Source organism: Papio anubis, chromosome 17 (assembly GCF_008728515.1).
Source record: "Papio anubis isolate 15944 chromosome 17, Panubis1.0, whole genome shotgun sequence".
Lineage (NCBI taxonomy): Eukaryota > Metazoa > Chordata > Mammalia > Primates > Cercopithecidae > Papio > Papio anubis.
This window is the reverse complement of record NC_044992.1, coordinates 65,066,777-65,089,040: the sequence shown is the minus strand read 5'-3', so window position 1 is coordinate 65,089,040 and position 22,264 is coordinate 65,066,777. Positions and strand designations below refer to the sequence as shown.

The window sequence follows — 22,264 nt, the reverse complement described above, 5'->3', positions numbered from 1 at the left end:
CAGTCCGGTGAGCCTACTGGCCTGACCTGCAGTTAATTCAGTAACTGTTAGCTCACTGGCCCTGCCTTTAAGTATCAAAGGAATGAGCTGGCTTCCTGAGAAGGGCACATGACCTATCAAAGGTCTTGCCTGAGCGAGAAAAGGTATAGCCCATTCTCTTATGCAAAGATTTCAATAAAACTCTAATTTGCAGTCACTGGAGACAGCCATTGCCTGGTGAAATTACAAAGCTTTTTGAGGAGCCAATGGCACCACCTTTTAATCCCTATAGATTGATGTGGCCTTGAAATCCTTGGCTAGTGGAGGGATCAGGGCTTGACCTGATCCTAGGGTCTCTCTCTTCTGGTATCTTCTGTTCGTTTGGTGGTAATCAAAGTCTGAACATTGATCCTGGATCCAACTTCAATAGTTTTTCAATTTATAATGGAAGTAGAGGCCCTATGATGATTACAGCTTATTAACCGTCTGATACAGAAGTACCAAACTAAGCACAACATTTATTAGTTACAGACTATAAGCAATAAAAGGGATTAAAATAGTTTCTCACCACTGTTTGGAAGGAACTTGTTACTGAAGAAAAAATTCTATTTTCCCTTCTATATCCTATCCCATAACCTGGGTAATTTAATGTTTCAAGTTACTATACCTTATTACTGTGTTCTTGGGACCTAACAGCGAAATGTATTAATAACATATCAAACAAGGTATTGACTTCTCTCTGTGGTCTTTAAACTCTACTTGAGGTTTACTGTTTGAGATAGTTAGTAATTAATACCTCCAGGTTCACCTGACTCTTCTACCTGTGGTCTTTAAGCTCTACTTCAGGTTCACTGTTTGGGACAGTTAGTAGTCAGACGAACCTGGATTTGAATCCTGATTCTGTCACTTACTGCATGAACATGGGCAAGTCACTTAAGATGTCTGAAGCTCAGGTCAGGCGCGGTAGCTCACGCCTGCAATCCCAGCACTTTGGGAAGCCGAGGCGGGCGGATTACCTGAGGTCAGGCGTTCGAGACCAGGCTGGCCAACATGGCGAAACCCCGTCTCTACTAAAAAGTACAAAAAAAAAAAAAATTAGCTGGGCGCGGTGGCAGGCGCCTGTAATCCCAGCTATTGGGGAGGCTGAGGCAGGAGAATCGCTTAAACCTGGGAGGCGGAGGTTGCAGTGAGCCATGATCGCACCATTGCACTCCAGCCTGGGAGACAGAGCAAGACTCCATCTCAAAAAAAAAAAAAAAAAAAGATGTCTGATGCTCAGATTCCTTATGAGGAATAGGAGGGTGCGACAGTGGTGTCACCTCCGAGCTGTTAAGAGGGTTAAATGAGATAATGTATCTAGCATAATGATAGTCATAGTCATCACAGATAAGCGTCAGGTCCCTCCCTTTTTTTCCTCTAAAATGAAAAGTGTGCATCAGGGACATTCCTAAGCACTATAAAATATAGTACAGAAAATACACAAGTCCTTCAGCTTGCTAGAGAGATTTATCATGGGGGGAGTGTGTGCATTTGCAATTGAAAAACACACAGAAGGCCGGGCATAGTGGTTCACGCCTGTAATCCCAACACTTTGGGAGGTTGAGGTGGGCAGATCACCTGAGGTCACAAGTTCGAGACCAGCCTGACCAACATGGAGAAACCCCACCTCTACTAAAAATACAAAATTAGCTGGGTGTGGTGGCGCATACCTGTAGTCCCAGCTACTTGGGAGGCTGAGGCAGGAGAATCGCTTGAACCCAGGAGGCAGAGGTAAGCCGAGATTGCGCCATTGCACTCCAGCCTGGGCAACAAGAGCAAAACTCCGTCTCAAAAAACAAACCAAAATACAAAAACCCCTACACAGAAAAGAATGGCACTACAACAAACGTGGTTTTAGTTACGGTGTATTTTCTACAACATGATTTAGTGGAAAGGATTAAACTAGGCCTCAGGAAACTAGGTGCTCCTTGCAGCTCTACTATTTATTGGCAACACAAAGTTGGACAAATCACTTATTCTCTCTGTACCCGCTGCATCATCTACAAAATAGGGATAAATTCACTCTGCCCACCTCTCAGAGTTGTGTGGTCAGAATAAAAATACAGATAGAGGCACTCTGAAAACTACAAAGCAACACAAATGTTAATATAATTAAATGTGTTTATTACGGAGAAGGGGCTTGACTTTGTGACTACAACTTTGTACAAAAAAAGTGTAGACGTTAGGCCTGTTTATAGAAGGTAGTTAAAGAAAATGTAGCTTTGGGCTAGCAATGTTCTGTTCTTTTTTTTTTTTTGAGACGGGAGTCTCGCTCTGTTGCCCAGGCTGGAGTGCAGTGGCCGGATCTCAGCTCACTGCAAGCTCCGCCTCCCGGGTTTACGCCATTCTCCAACCTCAGCCTCCCGAGTAGCTGGGACTACAGGCACCCGCCACCACGCCCGGCTAATTTTTTGTATTTTTTAGTAGAGACAGGGTTTCACCGTATTAGCCAGGATGGTCTCGATCTCCTGACCTTGTGATCCACCTGTCTCGGCCTCCCAAAGTGCTGGGATTACAGGCTTGAGCCACCGCGCCCGGCCAATGTTCTGTTCTTAGTACACATCCATTTCGAGACCAGGCAAATAGAGGTTTAGTGAATATGACATCATTTGCAAAATCTACCAGAGGAGAAAACAATTTCCCTTTAGGAACAGATAATATCAGTTTTTCTCTTGCAAACCTGTTCTGAGTTGTTACAGGTCTCCTGTCAAAATAAGCATGAAAGCACCAATGACCACTACACAAGAGAGGTATGCTACTTTACAATAACCCTGCCCCTAGAAAAACTTCAGAAATGTTATGTATTTTAACTACAGAGGTGGTCTAATAACTAAAGATGAGATTCAACAGAGAAAAGCAAAGATATTTCAAATGACTGTCAGGAACTTCCTGGCTCCTTGGGCCTTGGTCTTCCCTCCTGTTAACCTATTCCAGCCATCAGCAAGGAGCCTCTAGGAAGCTTCTGAAGAGTTTGATTCATAATCAAGGTGAGTTTCAATGTTCAGTCTTTCGCCCCAAGTCCTTCTTACCTCATCTCTCCTGTTTCCAGGCTCAATTACTGGTTTTACTCTTGGGTCCTAGCCTTTGTGGCCTACATTTTTTTTGTTTTTGGCCACATCCTCTATTTCTGGTCCTTGATCGTCACTGTTCATTTCCTGAGCCTCCACTTCCACTTATCTGCCTTGCTTGCCCTTCTTACCTGGCTAGTTTTACCTGTGTCCTACCACCTGCATCCTACTTTGCTACTCTAAATTCCTAGCTGTTGCATTTGCCTGAAACCTAGAACCCATTTCTTGTCCTGTAAACTTAGAACCTATTTCTTGTACAACCTGGTCCTGACTGGATTCTCAACACAGTGCTTATTCTATCTAGTTGAATTTTGAAGTCTTTATGTTTTTCTCGAGTCTGTTTACCCATCCAGTTTCTACCGGACATGCCTCTTCTCAATGCAGACACTCAACTGCTTTCATTATAGCCAGCCTGCCCTAGTGTAATCTTCAACTCTTAGGGGAGAGGAAAAGAGAGGGATAAACCACCACTACTGACCCTGAAGCAAGAAGTAATGTTTTCAGGACAATTTTTTTTTTTTTTTTTTTTTGAGACAGGGTCTCACTCCCGTCGCCCAGGCTGCAGTGAAGTGGCCCATACCCGGCTCATTGCAGCCCTGACTTCCAGGGCTCAGGTGATCCTCCCACTTTAGCCTCTCAAATAGCTGGGACTACAGGTGCGCCACCACACCCAGCAAATTTTTTGTATTCTTAGTAGACATGGGGTTTTCCCATGTTGCCCAGGCTGGTCTTGACTCCTGAAATCAAGTGATCCACCTGCCTTGGCCTCTGCCTCCCAAAGTGCTTAGATTACAGGTGTGAACCACTGCACCCAGCTTCTTTCAGGACAACTTTATGTGCAGTCTACTGGCATGCCTAGGTGAAAATAAACTGAATGACTGAAAATGTTGGTATCTTGACCCTTATACATTCAAAAGGCAGAGAAAGCATTTTGGATGGGACAGATGGCAATTGAAAATAAGCTTGCTTACCTCGTGAGAGTCTTTCCCCCTGGGGAGTCGTAAGTTGTGGCTTCTGGGCCACTGCATTCCAACGCTGAGGCTTCCCTGGCAACACCCCTAGTCCAAGGTAACCAGGATAGAGCTCTGGAAACCACTCCAGTCCCACACAGCTGAGAAGGGTCTTCCTGCCAGCAGCTGCGGCATGATTGGTGAAGGGGCTCTGAGGAGTGTGATGCTGGGCTGAACATAAAGGACTCTGGCACGTAGTGTGTGATGCTTGGAACTGACTATCAGATTTGGGCTCCAGAGACACCTGTCCCTCGGGACTCTCCATTAATGCCTTTACATCAGGGACACGATTATGATTCCAGGCTTCTGCTTTCTCTTCTGGAAGAAATTTTGTAGCTAGAGAAGCAAGACTTTGACTACTTGACTGCGATACAGAATGAAACTCATAAGTTGTCTCCCTTGGAATGAACAAACTTAAATGTGGTCCTTCTCCTTGAGACTTCTTTTCTGTGACTGAATCATTGGTGTTGAAGTTCTCACAGCTATGGCTCATGACAGTCCGTTCCTGCTTTTCTGTTGCAGACACACTTTTCTCTGCATTTCCTTTGCTCCCACACGTCTCTACTCCAAGAGTAAGTCCTTTCTCTTGTTTCTCCGTGACTTGGATTTTACCCAATGAGCTCATTTTAAGGCTTAAAATGAGTGATTCTGTGTTCTTTTCTGGAGTCTCAGTAACTGTAACATCAGTAGGGACTCCTGAGAGGTGATCCCTGCCTTTGGAATCTCTCTCATTGCTTAATAATGATATTCTTACCCTTTTAACCTCATTACTGACATTCTTTGGAGAAATATGACAATCACCAGTAGGCACGTCTAGTAATTTTACTAGAAGTTCCTGTCTTTGGGGATCAATTTTGTCCAATTTCAGATCACCAGAGGTAGTTTGTACATCATTAGGTACAGTTGAGGAATATTTTCTATCTTGATTTGACAAAGAAGGTTCTATTGAGCCAACCAGTAAAGACGCTCCAGCTTCTGAAGGATTACGTTGACTTTCTCCGAATTTAGACAAATCTTTGGCAAGTTCTCTTTTAGGAGAGGTTTTCTCTGAAGCATAAAACTGAGCCTTGGTTTCTTCTTGGAAAGTAGTCTTTGGCTTAGTATTTTTTAACATTTTGAAGGATGGTTGGATTGGATTCTTGATGTCTTTATCTGCCTTTGTAGTAGTTGCTCTTTCCAAACCAACAGCTGGTAGTGGAAAGGTCTTCACTGTCTGTTCTGGTTTGTCCATCATCAACTTAGAATTTCTTTCTTCATTCTCTGTCTCTAACTCTTTCCCTTTAGCTTTAATTAAATCTTTGATTGGCCCTTTCATTTTTTTAGCACGTGGGAGTGTAGCTGGCTTGGACTGATGAACTTTTTGATCAGTAGGTATGGTTGATCCTATCATCTTACAGTATGGCAAGTGGGATTTTAATCGTTTAAATGGCTTCTTACAATAAGGACACACTTCCATTCTGGGTGGATTATCACTCATCCTATTCCTGAAAAATGTAAATGTGAGATTATGAGAAGCACATAGTTTGTAAACATCAATATTTTACTTATGTGTTGTATCTTTTAAATTCATTTGGAACAAGCTAGATGTTTGCTACTTAAGGTTACAGGAAGTCAACTAGTCATTACATGAGGATAAAAAATTGTTTAAAAACCCATAAACACGTTATTCAAGGACAGAATGGTAAAGAATAAAAAACTTAGGCCAGGAACCAAAGGTTATTTATTTATTTATTTTGGAGACAGAGTCTCGTTCTGTCACCCAGACTGGAGTGCAGTGGCACAGTATCTGCTCACTGCAAACTCTGCCTCCCAGCATCAAGCAATTCTCTTATCTCAGCCTCCCAAGTAGTTGGGACTACAGGGGCATGCTACCACGCCTGGCTAATTTTTTGTATTTTAGTAAAGACGGGGTTTCACTGTGTCCGTGTTGCCCAGACTGGTCTTGAACTCCTGAGCTCTGGCAATCCACCCGCCTCAGCCTCCTAAAGTGCTGGGATTACACGCGTGAGCTACCACGCCTGCGCCCGGCCAAAGGTTACTGATTACAGCACAGGTTTCCAAAGTGATATATGGAATATCCACTAGGGTGTAAGAAGAAAATATTAGAAAATATTAGAATTCCCACAATCTAAGAATGAGAAATGAAGCTCTACTAACATTTAGTTAGTAATATGCATATATATACACACAGATATACATAAAATGTATGTATAAGTACAAATATATACATGGTAAGAACACAGTCCTATTTTTCACCTATGCTTTTTTTTTTTTTTTTTTTGAGACGGAGTCTCACTCTGTCACCAGGCTGGAGTGCAGTGTTGGCTCACTGAAACCTCCATTTCCCGGGTTCAAGTGATTGTCCTGCCTCAGCCTCCCGAGTAGCTGGGACTATAGGCACACGCCACTACACCCAGCTAATTTTTGTATTTTTAGTAGAGACGGGGTTTCACCATGTTGGCCAGGATGGTCTTGATGTCCTGACTTTGTGATCCGCCCGCCCTGGCCTCCCAAAGTACTGGGATTACAGGTGTGAGCCACCACGCCTGGCCTACTAATAGTTTCTAGTACAACAGATTACTGGCAAATTACTTTGACATCTTTGTTAAATATATACCATGTAAAAAATTTTAAAAAACATTTATACCATGTATATTTGTACCTGTTACTCTTTAGAGTCCAGAAAAGAAAATGTTTAATTCCAATGTTTAGTTGAAAGTTATTTCCTTTCTACATCTCTTGTTCTTTCTATAAAGTTCCAGAGGGCAAGAAACCTATCTATCCTGCACACAGCTGTATGTAAAAACCTAGCACTGAGCCTGGCATACAATATTTGCTCACTAATTCTTTAGATATAAACGATTAAATATTATTCAGTACTACAACTGGTAATATCTCTGACCACCAACGAGATTAAAAAAGGTGACTGAAACCATTCACAAAACAGACACAATTTTGACCAACCCATTCATTAAAGCAACCAACTCACCTTATCCTGTACGAAGTCATTCAAAACAAAACTGTTTTCTGCCAACAGATTACAGTAATCATTCTTACTTTGTTGTTGTTCAGTCTTTTTTTTTTTGAGATGGAGTCTCGCTCTGTCACTCAAGCTGGAGTGCAGTGGCACGATCTCGGCTCACTGCAACCTCAGCCTCCCCAGTGGCTAGGATTACTGGGATTACGGGCCTGGGCCACCACGCCCGGCTAATTTTAGTATTTTTAGTAGAGACGGGGTTTCACCATGTTGGCCAGGCTGGTCTCGAACTCCTGACCTCAGGTGATCTACCCGCCTCGGTCTCCCAAAGTGCTGGGATTACAGGCGTGAGCCACCGCGCCCGGCTTGCTGGGATTACAGGCGTGAGCCATCAGTCTTACTTTGTTTGGAGGTACACACTAACAACAGGATGAAAGCCACAGACTGTTTATTTACAAAAATACACACAAATGAAGAAAGTCCATGGGCCTTCGGCTAATAACGTTAGAAAGGGCTTGACACCTGCTAGACGTTTCTGCCTCCACTCCACATCACACTCAATCCTACTTGAAACATCTCGGTACATTCCCTGGGTAACGTCTATATGTGGCTGTTTACTTACCCGAGCTCCTCTAGGAGGATGCTAGTTTTGCGGGTGCTTCTCCCGGATCCCCATTCTTCCCCGATCACCGTTCCCGAGTGTGGCAGAATGAAACGTGAATGTCAGCCTGTGTAAGACACGATGAGACAGGTGACTTGGCAGCACGCGCAGTGAGTAAATGCGGCACGGTACTGAATCAAAAACAAACACAGGTTCCGGAAAGCAGAGAGTTAAGACCTCCCAAGCCTCTGGGCTCAAGGAGGACCTCAACAGTTCCACTAATCCTCGCCCTCACCTCCGGCGCTCCTCAGCCACCTTTCCCTCCTCCGGCCGCGTTACCAGCCTGTCCACCTCCCCTCACCCTTCCTTTCCCTGAAAGCTGTTCTGATTCTGCCAGCGGAGTGGATGGGGTCGGCCTGGCAGATTCTGGGTCAGGGACCGGCGTTCCCGCAGCCCCACCGAGGGGTTCCTCCTGCGGTTCCAGGAAGACCCTACGCCGGCACCCGATTCCCTCCCCTCTCCGCTCAGGACAGTCTTCCCCAGACCTAGAACGTGGGTCTCGGAACACAACCCCGCCCTTGGAAGCTCACCTCAGAGGACCGTCCTCACCTCAGAAGACCCGAAAGCCCAGGCGGCCCCGGCGACAAGCCCCGCCAGGGAAGCCCCCCAAGCGCCTGCCCAACCCCCGGCCAGGAAACCGCGTCAGGCTGTCTGCACCACTGCCGGATAGGTCCGCCTATTTTTAAAAATGTTACCTCACACGGATTCAACTCAAATACTTGTATGATATTATTATGACATAATTAAGTTTATTTGAAACCTGGCTTGACTTTCATACCGTACCCTCCGTTGGCTGTGAACAGGCGAGTGCTTCCGCCACCCCAGGGGAGGTCCTTTCTCCCAGAAGCTCCTAGTCGCTCCTCCCCCTCCGAGCCCGCCTCTTCCCGTGGGCGGGGTTACCGGTCGGCGCGGTTGGGATCGTGCCACTGCGCAGCCGCGAGAGGGCGGTACCACGGCGGCAGCGACATGGGGGGGCGCGGAGCAGACGCCGGAAGTAGCGGTGGTACGGGTCCGACTGAGGGGTACTCGCCACCGGCTGCGTCCACCCGAGCGGCTGCGAGAGCTAAGGCCCGAGGGGGTGGGCGTGGCGGCCGCCGAAACACAACCCCCTCTGTTCCCTCTTCTCGCGGAGCGGCGCCGCGTAGCTTCCCTCCGCCAGCTGCCATGAGCGAGCGCCTCCGTCCCAGGTGAGAGGGAAGGGACCCCCTTTCCACTCGTCGCCTGAGGATTTGGGAGATAGAGCCGAGGGGGCGCGCGAAATGGGGGTCGGAGCAAGTGTGGACCCGGCGGGGCTCCCTGTGGGGTCCACTGCGGGCCGGGGGAGGAGGGGAGAGGGATGCGCGAGTGATCGGATGCTTGGTTCCTGTGGGTAGCTGGAAGGTGACTCTCCGGGGTCCAGGTCTCCCGCCCCTCCATCTTTTTACCCTCCTATCGTTTCCTATTTGGAACGAAGTGTGATCGGTCCCGGAAGAGAGACAGTGGCCCTAAAGCTTCCCTGTCCTAAATTTAGGAGGGTGGGGGGATGGGAGAAACGTCTCATCTTGGAGAGGGGGCCCCCTCAGGCTTTTGTGAGGGCACCGGGCGGGGAGCTGTCGGCTCCCCAAGGTCAGAAAGAAAGGTTGGGCTTAACCCCGCAGCAGGGAAAGATTAGGTTAGACCGAAGAACTTGTGCTACGAACGGTTGTGAACACAGAAGGGCAGATGACCAAGGCGGGTTATGGATCCTCTCTTGACTGTAGCATTAAGAACAAGCTGGATTCTAAACTGTTTGGATGCGGGGCCGTTTGACTCCGAAGGCGGGAGGTAGCATTTTGTCGCGATGCACTCGCTACCTTCCCAAGGGAGCCTGGCCTCGGGACCTGGGTCTTAAATTAGGGGTTCTATGCTTGACATGTATTCCTAGAGTCCCGACTAAGTTGGGATTTCTTAATTTTTTTCTCCCTCTTAATTTCCTCTGCAAGAATGTGTGGAGGAGAAAGTTGGGAAGGGTTACCTCAGAATGCTCTTCATGTTCCGGTCTTTCCACAAGGATCTTTCTCTGAAATAGTTATTTCACGGGATTGAAGTTCTCAGAAGTATCCTGAGTTTATTTGGTCCCATGGTGAAAACCTCGGGTTCCCCAAGCTGCTGCATGGGATTATTGATTTGGGTCATGTAGCAAGTGGAGCATAAAGCCTCTCGTTGTATAGAAAAGAAGAGTGGACTAAATTTGAAATTGGGGGCCCAATTACAGACATGCTATCGGAATTAGGAACAAGAGCTTTAGATACAGCTTTAGATACTGACCCGACTGCCATGTTATTCTTCCCCAAACCCAGTTTATACTTACGATATTCTCTTGGGGTGTCTCACATATCTGAAGAAAAATCTAAATATTTCCTACAAATAAAAATTCGACTGTACACAACTAATCTGAATGCATTTATACTGGTAGTAGATTCCTTTTATCAAGTACACAAATGATCTCAACATGTTTTAAATAAGTTATTTGATTTGGACAGGCTTTTCTTGCCAGTGTTTAATGGAGTATGATGGGCCAGCTCTGCCAGCTCTAGGACGGTCTAAGATGGTGGTTTTTCGGCTGGGCGCGGTGGCTCAGGCCTGTGATCCCAGCACTTTGGGAGGCCGAGGCCGGTGGATCACCTGAGGTCAGGAGTTCGAGATCACCCTGGCCAACATGGTGAAACTCCGTCTCTACTAAAAATTCAAAAAAATTAGTCGGGCCTGGTAGCGGGCGCCTTAATCCCAGTTACTTGGGAGGCTAAGGCGGAATCGCTTGAACCCGGAAGGCGGAGGTTGCGGTGAGCCGAGATCATTGCACTCCAACCTGGGCAACAAAAGCGAAACTTCATCTCAAAAAAAAACAAGAAGATGGTTTTTCAGGCTGTCACACAGTAGATTGGATAGCCACAGAGAGGTGGGTGTGTGGTGAGGGAGTCCCTGCTTATTGATTGATTGGTTGATTGATTGACTGAGTGATTGATTGACAGAGTCTCACTCTGTCGACCAGGCTGGAGTGCAGTGGCCCTGTCATGCCTCACTGCAGCCTCAACCTCCCAGGCTCAGGTAATGCTCCCATGTCAGCCTCCTGAGTAACTGGACCACAGATGTGAGCTATCACACCCAGCTAACCTTTGTATTTTTGGTAGAGATGGGGTTTCACCATATTGCCCAGGCTGGTCTTGAACTCCTGGGCTCAAGGAATCCACCCGCCTTGGCCTCCCAAAGTGCTGGGATTACAGATGTGAGCCACCTCACCAGACTGGGAGTCCCTGCTTCAACAAATCCTTTATCTCTTATATAGAGAGTATTTTTTTACAGTAAGAAAGAAAGAGTTCTGTTACTTTTAAAAATAAAGTTTGAAAACCACTAGTTTCCATACTGTTTTTGTTTGTTTTGAGATGGAGTCTTGCTGTGTTGGCGAGGCTGGAGTGCAGTGGTGCAACCTCGGCTCACTGCAACCTCCACCTCCTGGGTTGAAGCAGTTCTCCTGCCTCAGCCTCCCAAGTAGCTGGGATTACAGGCACGCGCCACCACGCCCTGCTGTTTTGTATTTTTAGTAGAGACGGGTTTCACCATGTGGGCCAGGCTGGTTTCGAACTCCTGACCTCAAGTGATCTGCCTGCCTCGGCCTCCCAAAGTGCTGGGATTACAGGTGTCGGTCACTGTGCCCAGCTCATACTCTTAAGATTATTTCTATGCCCAGTCTCTAGGAGATGACAGGAAGGTTGGAGAGAAATGAAATGATGCAATGTGATGGAATCAGCCATCTTTAGAAGTAGCAGATGCTAACTGGTAATCTGCACCTAGATGGTTAGGGGAGAATATAATCAGTTATAGGGGTGCCTGCTAAAATTATAACCTGGTCTGTGGCATTAATGCCAAAAACTGGAATCTGATTGATTGAACCGATAGGGATGAGCATGAAGCTGTAATCTTGCCAGTTGTTAACATCATTATTGAAAGAAGAATGTTTCAAGGATGAGATCTGCTAAGAGCCTAGAAAAAGGCAAATAAAGAACAGGTAGAACTCTTTCTTAATCTGGTACCATCCAAAGGAGAAGGCCACCAACAGGCCAAAGAGATTATTCTGGTACTTTACGAGATCAAGTGATTTATGAGGCAGGGATATTTCATGTGACTCTCCCGGAGATTAGTTGAAATCCACAAAACAGGCTCATCTTTTTTTGTTCTTACACTTCCTCTGCCATGCAACCTCCTTGACATTCATAGTCTTGTCCCTGGAAAGATCTATCCCCCATTATAAATGAGGAGATAGCAAATTTTGATCAGGCTCATAAGTTTGCTTAGAGTGACTCAGCAGCCCAAAGCCCAATCAGCTGTTGGCACGCTGATAAAATGAGTGTGTGAGGACCAGCAGCTGCTACTTATTCGATGAGTTTCTCTTTGGGTGTCAACTGGCCTCCCAGCGGACGTTGCTTTGCCTCTGCAGAACACTCCTACGCAAATTCTCTGATCATATTAGGATGATATTAGCAGTTTCTTGATTCAAATTTATGATAAAAGCACGTCTGTTTAGTGATTATTAAAACCTGGTATTCATCTTTTTTTTTTTTTAACCTCCATCTACTTCAGAGTAATGTGCAGCTAAGATCTGATCTCCTAAGAGAAAGGTAGGGAGCAGAAATGATGTCTTAGAATGAGGTAAATTACATAGCCCAGTGCAGGATGGTTGAAGCTTTATCAGAACCACACACTCTTTATTATTCCAAACTTAAGCTGGGATCCATACTCATTATTAAAGTTGGACCTATTCAGAATGTTGCAGAGTACAGAGAATTGAGCTCAGGGTGATCATTTATTTTCTCCAGTATTCAGACCTCAACTCAAAACCTGTAGGATTAAAGGCCTGCCACTGTAAGCCACGCTACTCTTATAGAAAGTGTATAATTATATAGAAGACACTATATCCTCCAATTGTACATGCTTTCCAAAAGCTGTGTGTCCACACCAGCCTTTTGTCTCTCATCTATAGAAAGCTGAAACTTTAAGGGTTTTTTTTTTTTTTTTTTTTTTTTTTTTTTTTTTGAGACGGAGTCTGGCGCTGTTGCCCAGGCTGGAGTGCAGTGGCGCGATCTCGGCTCACTGCAAGCTCCGCCTCCCGGGTTCACGCCATTCTCCTGCCTCAGCCTCCTGAGTAGCTGGGACTACAGGCGCCCACCACCGCGCCCGGCTAATTTTTTTGTATTTTTAGTAGAGACGGGGTTTCACTGTGGTCTCGATCTCCTGACCTTGTGATCCGCCCGCCTCGGCCTCCCAAAGTGCTGGGATTACAGGCGTGAGCCACCGCGCCCGGCCACTTTAAGGGTTTTTTAATAGGTGCTGCTGCCATGTACATACAGACCTCTAGCCTGTGCTGCTGGGAGAATGTTCTGCAGTGACGGGAATGTCCTTTATCTGTGCTGGTCAGTGCAGTAGCCACTAGCTACACGTGGCCACTGAGCACTAGAAACTGGATGGTTAATTTTAGTTAATTTAAATGTAAATAACCGTATGTGGCTAGTGGCTACCATATTGGACAGTACAATTTGACTTAAAATTTTACCTCCTTTAATTTATTTCTGTTTTCTAACGGGTTCAGAAATCGTTTTGACAGCACATAATTCTTAAATAGAGTACATACAAATTTGGTCTTTCTTGCACATCTGAGAACACTTGCCTAAGAAAGATGTGTGATTTTTCTTTAAACCTGGAAATTTTAAGCAGCTTATGCTATAATCTCATGGTAACAATCTAGTGAAGTAATTGTTATATCATAATACCAGCTAGTGTTGCCAGAATAATTAGGTTAATGTGACCAAGAGGTACCTTTATAAGGGTTTTCAGGCCAAATAGGCAAAGGCAGCCACTCTTATTTCAAATGTTGTCATATGGAAGGGAGTACAATTAGGTAACTTGGAATTGTAATTTCAAGGAGTGTAGAAAGAAGAAAACCTTAATTAGGTTGAAAGCTTAGTCATTAACCTCTTCCTGTTCTTGTTTTAGTCCCAACAGACATTTAAAATTGTTAAGTTTCTTTTTAGAAATGAGTTTTACTAATTTAAGCTTGACCTTCCTGCTGCTACCTTGTATTTTTGCGCTTAGTGTCCCGTGATGGTGTACTTCCAACCAATAACCTATCGGGATATCATATGGTGAATTATGTTTTCTCAGGCGAGAGGGCAAATTTATATGTTGTTACGGTTTGCAATTCAAGTGTCCAAAACATAAGTTGTTTTGATTTTTTTTTTTCTCCTTGTGATTTAATTTCAGGAAAAGGAGAAGGAATGGCAACGAAGAAGACAACCATCTTCCCCCCCAGACCAAAAGGAGTAGCAGAAACCCTGTCCTTCAGGATTCCTGGGACACAGAGGTAGGACGTGTGGCCACATAGTCTTGTTTTCACTGCTTCAGTGAAATAACCCAGTATCTGCTGTGTAATTAAATTTACTTAAAGAATAGTTTAAAATGACCTTACTTGATTACAGTGGTTTAACCTTTCTTTTTCCAAATCAGAACCTCTTTGAGGAAACTGTGTACCCTCTCCCCAGCAAAACAGTACATATCTGCATATAGTCATACATGCACACACTGATTTGTATTTGTTAGGAATTTTGTGGCTCTTTGAAAGCCTATGTTTGAACTCCCTGTTTTGTATTTCAGCAGCCAACTTCTTTTCTGGTAGTTTATAAACCATGAATTGTCCTTAAGATAAACATATTTTGTTGCTTCAATTCAAATGCCTTTTAAGAGAAACGTTAAGCATGTAAAATATGTAAGGTATGTGTATGCAAAATCCCATTTTTCAGTGTTTTTACTTTTCATTATTTTGTCCTGAAAAGAGCTCCTGTGGTGAGAGGGAAGGGGAGTTGGGTGTTCTTGAACTTTTTTACAATTTTTGATTTCCTGAAAGAGTGCTTCAGTATGCAGACCGAGGATCAATTTTCTGTGTAATTGGAAGGCTGCTCTGTGCTGGTGAAAGGGAACCAATGTAAAGTAATGCTGCTATTAAGTTATGCACCTAGAGAGTTTGACCCTTAACGGTTGTCACACTAAGAGAAAAGCCTCAACAACAAAGAGCCCTAGCGTAACTCACAGTAGAATTCTTCCACACCCAAATAATTTGTACTTAATTAGTTCCTGATAATAAGATTTGACCTATATCCAGTCTGTCTTTGCCAGCAATTCAAAGTAACTCCCCCAAGGGGGAAAAATTGGGAACTTTCATGGAGGTAACATTCATTCAGAGACAGTGAACAAGTGCAGAATAGAATCCTTCTGTGTGGAGACCTGAATTTCTATAGCTGTTTTTCCTCCTTTAATATTTTCCTGGCCGAGCGCGGTGGATTACACCTGTAATCCCAGCCCTTTGGTAGGCCGAGGCGGGCAGATCACAAGGTCAGGAGTTTGAGACCGACCTGGCCACATGGTGAAATGCCGTCTCTACTAAAAATACAAAAAATTAGCTGGATGTGTTGGTGCGCGCCTGTAATCCCAGCTACTCGGGAGGCTGAGGCAGGAGAATCGCTTGAACCCAGGAGGCGGAGGTTGCAGTGAGCCGAGATTACTCCAGTTTACTCCAGCCTGGGTGACAGAGCAAGACTCTGTTTCAGAAAAAAAATATATATATATACACACACACACATATATATATACACATATATATATATAAATTATAATTATCAGAAAGGTAATTGAGCTTTGTTTAATGTAATAGTTGGGGAATTTCAGGGATGAAAGAAAACAAGATTAGAGGCTACCATGAATATCTAATGATAAAACCCTGTAATAGTAATTGAGTTTCCATTCTTTTGAATTGTAAGACTGTTCATTAAAAGAATATGCAAAGATTACTTTCATGGTGTTGGCATCAGTATTTCCTTACTTACTTGTGTCTGTATGTAAGTCCTGCTATATGATGTTCATTTCAGTCAAGGGTATGGTAGGTCTGACTCTCTGTATTAACATGTTTTTCCCTGTATCTGCCAGTTTTGAAGCCTGAGAATAGCAGTAGCAATTGCCATCTTTTTCTTGCTTTTATCTCTTGGTTAAAAAAAGAAAGAAACTGTCATCCTTTTTAAATAATTAACATTTTTGATCTCTTAAGTAAGGCAGATATTGTAGTGTTGTTTTTTATTTTTTTATTTTTTATTTTTTTGGTACAAAATGACCTTTACTCTCTTTCTAAAATCTACGTATTGGTCTCACAGAAGAAAACAATGTCTTGTTACTCAACCTCCTGGGTTCTCTAGCTTGTCCTTACTTGTCCAAGAAATTCAGTTGTTGAGCCACTCCATAATCATTATCTGAAGGAAGGACTAGATTGTCTTTCTTATCATTTAAAGTAATTACTGGTAGTTTCTGTCTGAACTCACTGGTAGATCACCTAATGGGGTGTTACAACCATTAGTTTCAGCCTTGCTTACTGAACATTGACCAGAATAGCTTGCTGTGCTGTCCTGTGCTGTGCTGTGCTGTGCTGTCCTGTCCTGTCCTGTCCTGTCCTGTCCTATCCTATGCTGTGCTGTGCTGTGCTATGCTGTCCTGTCCTATCCTGTGTTGTCCTGTGCTGTGCTATGCTGTGTGGTCCTGTCCTGTCCCGTGCTGTATTGCGTTGCACTGTGCTTCCTGGTGCTAGTATTAACAAGTAACAAGGACAAGTGAATGATGGGAGAGCCAGAGAAGGAAAAGGCAGAGGGAAAATCTTTTAAAATGGAAAGTTAAGCCCCAAATAATTAAGTTTTCACTACTAGAATAAATGATTATGTTTGTAGCAGCAAAAAATCAAGTTTAGGGACATTTGGCTGCTTTTTGATGATTGTGTATAAAAGGGAAAATAAAACAATTCATTTTTAATTATATTAATAGTTTAGACAATAAAATATTTTATTAATAACATTACTAATGAAAATGTTTTCTTTTAATTCTGAGGTAGGGCCATGAGATCAGTTTCCTTGAAACTAAGTTATGTGAGAGAAACCATTTCCTATGTTTTCCCTGAATGAATAAGCTCTGTCACCCAGGCTGGAGTGCAGTGGCGTGATCTGAGCTCACCGCAACCTCTACCTCCCAGGCTCAAGCAGCACTCCTACCTCAGCCTCCCAAGTAGCTGGAACTACAGGCACATGCTACCATGCTGGATTAATTTTTTTAAGGTTTTTTTTTTTTTTTTTTTTTGTAGAGACGATGTCTCACTATATGGCCCAGGCTGGTCGTGAACTTCTGGGCTCAAGCGATCCTCCCACCTCAGCCTCCCCAGAATGCTGGGATTACAGACTTGAGCCACCATGCCTGGCTAGAATTCCCTTCCTTCCCTCCCTCTTGCTCCCCTCCCTTCCCCTCACCTCCCCTTTCCTCCTCTTTCTTCCCTTCCCCTCCTTCCTCTCTTCCTTTCTCCCTCCCTTCCTTCTTCTCTCCCTCCTTTCCTTCCTCCCTTTCTTTCTTTTCTTTCTGACAGGGTCTCCCTCTGTTGCCCAAGCTGAGTGCCCTGGAATGATCATAGTTCACTGCAGCCTCAACCTCCTGGGCTCAAATGATCCTCCCACTTCAGCCTCCTGAGGTGCTGGGACTATAGGCGTGTGCCACCAAACCTGGCTAATTTTTTTTTTTTTTTTTTTTTTGAGATGGAGTCTCTCTCTGCCGCCCAGGCTGGAGTGCAGTGGCCGGATCTCAGCTCACTGTGAGTCTCGCCTCCCGGGTTTACGCCATTCTCCTGCCTCAGCCTCCCGAGTAGCCGGGACTACAGGTGCCTGCCACCACGCCCGGCTAGTTTTTTGTATTTTTTTTTAGTAGAGACGGGGTTTCACTGTGTTAGCCAGGATGGTCTCAATCTCCTGACTTTGTGATCCGCCCGTCTCGGCCTCCCAAAGTGCTGGGATTACAGGCTTGAGCCACCACGCCCGGCCCGCATGCAATTTTTAAAATTTTTTGTAGAGACAGGGTCTCACTATGTTGCCCAGGCTGGTCTTGAACTCCTGGCCTCTTACCCTCCTCCACTGGGCCCGGCCAGAATTCTCTTTCTTCTCCTTTTGTTAACCTGGCTGATTAATAATTCTTTTTCTTATAACTTGAACTTTGTGAGGAATTTTTTTTTAAATTCTAAGAGAGGTTTAAAAGTTACTTACAATTCATTTCTAAAAGTTAACCTTTTCTCTTAAATACAATAATAATGGCAAGTACTGGGAAATATGTGAGGTGTTTTATTTATGTTAAACCATTAAATTGTGCCACAAGTAAATCACAATTATCTGTACAATGGAGATAGTATCTGCCTCATCTTTCCTAGATGCTATAAAGCTAAAGAATGTGAACTGATTTGCCGGATTAGTTATGTAGAGAGAAACTTGATATGTGCAAAAGTTAATGTGCGCGTAAATGGCTTCTTTCTCCCATTTTATTTTTTTATTGTTTATTGTTTTTTGAGAGGGAGTTTCGCTCTTGTTGCCCAGGCTGGAGTGCAGTGGCGCAATCTCGACTCACCGCAACCTCCGTGTCCCGGGTTCAAACGATTCTCCTGCCTCAGCCTCCCTAGTAGCTGGGATTATAGGCATGTGCCACCACACCCTGCTAGTTTTGTATTTTTAGTAGAGATGGGGTTTCTCCATGTTGGTCAGGCTGGTCTTGAATTCCTGACCTCAGGTAATCTACCTGCCTCGATCTTCCAAAGTGCTGGGATTCCAGGCGTGAGCCACCACGCCTGGCCTATTTTAGTAGGTATTATTATCTCCACTTTTCAGATGGAAAAATTGGCACACAGAAAGATAGTCACTTGTCCAAAGAACACAGCTAGTAAGAGGCAGAGAAGGAGCGGAACCCCAGGGCGTGGTTGTCGGGCTGTTGGCTCCTGACCACGTGTGCTCTCTCAGAAGATAGAGCAGAGGTTCTGTGAGACTTTGCTAAATATATCCAGGAGCAGCTAGGACCTAGTCTTCTCTCTTTTTTTTGAGACAGAGTCTCACTCTGTCACCCAGGCTGGAGTGCAGTGGCGTGATCTTGGCTCACTGCAGCCTCCACCTCCCAGGTTCAAGTGATTCTCTTGCTTCAGCCTCCTGAGTAGCTGGGATTATAGGCACCCGCCAGCTCGCCCAGCTAATTTTTGTGTTTTTAGTAGAAATGGGGTTTCACCATATTGGCTAGGCTGGTCTCAAACTCCTGACCTCAGGTGATCCACCCGCCTCAGCCTCCCAAAGTGCTGGGATTATAGGTGTGAGCCACCACGCCCAGCCCTAATCTTCTTTTGAATCAGGAACAGAGAAGAACAGTGTTCCTTCTCTTTTTATCTAGATGTTTTTTTCAAGTACATGCCATGATATGATCTTAGCTATAAAACAATTTTAGATTTCTAGCAAGAAGAAAAGCAAAAATAAATAAATAAATAATAAGTTGAGGTCTTGTGTTTTTTTCCAAATCTCTGATTGGTGCTTGAATTGAAGACTTTGAATTTTAACTCCAGTAACTTGGACTTAATGACTTACAAGCCTTAGAATACTCTTTTTAAGTTGAAGTATTTGCTAATTTAATTTTTTTTTTTTTTTTTTTAGAGACAGGGTCTTGCTCAATTGCCTAGGCAGGAGTGCAGTGGTGCTGTCATGGCTCACAGAAGCTGTGAACTCATGGGCTTAAGCACTCCTCCCTGCTCAGCCTCCCAAATATCTGGGACTACGGTGTGCGCCATCACAGCTGGCTAGTTTTAAAATTTTTTTTGTGGCAATGGGGATCCCCTCATGTTGTCCAGGCTGATCTTGAACTCCTGGGCTCGAGCAATCCTTCCACCTTGGCCTTCCAAAGTACTAGGATTACAGGCATGAGCCACCATGCCCAGCCTAATGTTTTGTTTTGTGTAAAGCCACTTTGGATGAATCATGTTAGTTAACATCTATCTCAGGCTCAGTTTTCTCTTCAGTGAGCAAGAAGTGATTATATCAATTTTTGTCTTTCTATCAAGTCCTGATCTTGGACAACTATTTGGATGGGTAAAAACTACTTAGATTTAACTTAAATTTTTTTTTAGGGTCTGGTCTTTTTAGATTGAATTCTATTATTTACCTGTAGAAGGAGTAATGTTCTTTACTTTCAGTTTTAATATTTTTATCTACAAATTACACTAGAAATTTCTGTGTAAATCTGGCTTCTGTTACCTAGGTATATGCCTTATAAAAAGTGCTTCTACTTGAGTAAATAAAAGCAATATCTTCTCATCCTTGGGAGGGAAGAAATTAAAATCTAAATTTGACTGGGTGCGGTGGCTCATGCCTGTAATCCCAGCTCTTTGGGAGGCTGACGCGGGCAGATCATGAGGTCAGGAGTTCGAGACCAGCCTGACCAACATGGTGAAACCCCGTCTCTACTAAAAATACAAAAATTAACTGGGCGTGGTAGCGCATACCTGTAATCCCAGCTACTCAGGAGGCTGAGGCGGGAGAACTGCTTGGACCTGGCAGGTGGAGGTTGCAGTAAGCCAAGATTGCCCCACTGCACTCCAGCCTGGGCAACAGAGCAAGACTCCGTCTCAAAAAAAACCACCTAAATTAAAAAAAAAAAAGCAATACCTTTTAAAAGTACAAAGACCTCAATTTTTTTAAAATACCTTTAACTTAGCTTAATAAGATCGTTTTGATTTTTTAGACCAGTGTGAAGTAATGTCAGATAGAGAGTGAAAAAATGTGGAGATAAAAAAGAAGTGGCTGCTGGGCCATGTATAATCCCAGCACTTTGGGAGGCGGAGGCAGGTGGATCACCTGAGGTCAGGAGTTCGACACCAGTGTGGTCAACATGGCAAAACCCCGTCTCTACTAACAATACAAAAATTAGCCGGGCCTGGTGGTGCACGCCTGTAGTCCCAGTTACTCAGGAGGCCTAGGCGGGAGAATCACATGAACCTGGGAGGTGGAGGTTGCAGTGAGATGAGATCACACCACCGCACTCCAGCCTGGGTGACATAGCGAGTCTCCGTCTCTGAAAACAAAAAACAGAAATGGCTTACCTAGGACAGTTTCAGCCCCTTTCTTGTCTCTACTAGAAAACAAACTTTTTGATGTTAATATTAAAATCCTAAGGGAATTCTTAGTGGGAATGCAGAAATGTGAGAAATTAAAAAATAATAGAACCAGGGGATCCATGTATCATAAAATTAGGAATCTATAAATTTATTTGTTTTAACTGATAAGAATTGCGGAGTGTTAGGTGATTTTTTAAAAAAAATGTGAATTCATATGACAATAGGAGTATTTAGAAGAATTTTTTTAAATGTTATTTTAAGCTCTTCATTCTTGCCCCTTCTCATCTTTAATCCATCTTAGAGTAGTAGTATTAATACGTTCTAAGAGACTGATTTGGTCGACTCTTTTCAGTGGAACTGTTAGGGTTGTGTGTTTAGAACCCTGTAGCAAATTAACTCTGAAATTAAGTTGGTTTTTTTTCTTTCTTTCTTTGGAGACAGGATCTCACTCTGTCTCCCAGGCTAGAGTGTGGTGGTATGATCATGGTTCACTGCAGCCTTGACCACCTCAGGCTCAGGTGATCCTCCCACCTCAGCCTCCTGAGTAACTGGGACTACAGGCGCGCACTGCCATGCCCAGCTTATTTTTATATTGTTTTTGTAGAGACAGGTTTTCACCATGTTGCCTAGGGTGATCTCGAACTCCTGGACTTACACGATCCACCTGCCTCGTCCTTCCAAAGTGCTAAGATTATAGGCATGAGCCACCATGCCTGGCCTGAGATTAATTTCTGAAAAGATCCATTCAAAAGGAAGGAACAGTGCTGTTAGTCTAATTTATAGTATACATTTACTTTGCTTACAGTTTAAATCCTTGATATGTTTGTAAATACATCAGCTCACAGCATACTAAGCTACCCCAAGCAGTTTCGTTGGTTTTTTTTTTTTTTTTTTTTGAGACGGAGTTTTGCTGTTGTTGCCCAGGCTGGAGTGCAGTGGCGCGATCTCAGCTCACCACAACCTCTGCCTCCCAGGTTCAAGCGATTCTTCTGCCTCAGCCTCCCGAGTAGCTGGGATTACAGATGCTTGCCATTATGGCTGGCTAATTTTTTTGTTGTTGTTTGTATTTTTAGTAGAGATGAGGTTTCACCTTGTTGGCCAGGCTGGTCTCCAACTCCTGACCTCAAGTGATCCACCTGCCTTGGCCTCCCAAAGTATTGAGATTACAGGCATGAGCCACTGCGCCCAGCCCTGCTTTTCAAATTAAGAAGAGAAAGCATTTGGTTCTAGATAATATACACATAGCTCTCTTCTTATGAAGCAGAATGGCTTAGTGATTAATATTTCTGCCTGGGGTGGGGGTGCTTTCTTAAGGTTATTAGTAGAAATAGTGTTGGGAGTTGTTTAGTTACTGCCGTGGGTGTAAGTGAGTTGTCTCTTAAACTGACTTTGTACAGTGGAAAATTAAAATTAAAGGCAGGCCTGGCTGAGAGACCAGGGCTTCTGTGCCCTTTGATGTATCATTTGAGCCGTTTGGACTAAGAAAATGAACTTCAACTTCCCCATCCTCTGCTTCACAGTTTCGTTGTATCT

The 22,264-nt window shown here is 44.2% G+C and overlaps 2 protein-coding genes across 14 annotated transcripts in view; one reads left to right on the top strand and one right to left on the bottom strand.

Annotated features, from left to right (window-relative positions):
- The window catches only part of C17H17orf80 (chromosome 17 C17orf80 homolog), a 16,473-nt gene extending 7,699 nt beyond the window's left edge, over window positions 1-8,774 (bottom strand). For 2 of the 10 annotated variants that reach the window (XR_639363.4, XM_009191136.4), the window contains exons 1-3: window positions 8,518-8,774; window positions 7,696-7,801; window positions 4,058-5,580 (exon numbers count right to left, since the gene is read on the bottom strand). Coding sequence is in view for 8 of the 10 variants with exons in the window: in XM_009191136.4 (XP_009189400.1) it covers window positions 4,058-5,573 (1,516 nt within the window). In the remaining 2 variants the exon portion in view is untranslated. Of the gene's footprint in view, window positions 1-4,057; window positions 5,581-7,695; window positions 8,453-8,517 lie in introns of those variants that run through there. The other 8 variants (XM_021928438.1, XM_021928439.2, XR_639362.3 and 5 more) reach the window with 7 other exon arrangements.
- The window catches only part of FAM104A (family with sequence similarity 104 member A), a 23,990-nt gene continuing 10,249 nt past the window's right edge, over window positions 8,524-22,264 (top strand). For 2 of the 4 annotated variants that reach the window (XM_003913363.5, XM_003913364.5), the window contains exons 1-2: window positions 8,618-8,921; window positions 14,008-14,107. In XM_003913363.5, the coding sequence (XP_003913412.1) occupies window positions 8,701-8,921; window positions 14,008-14,107 (321 nt within the window). In that variant the 5' untranslated portion in view covers window positions 8,618-8,700. Of the gene's footprint in view, window positions 8,922-13,023; window positions 13,646-14,007; window positions 14,108-22,264 lie in introns of those variants that run through there. The other 2 variants (XM_017950935.2, XM_009191141.4) reach the window with 2 other exon arrangements.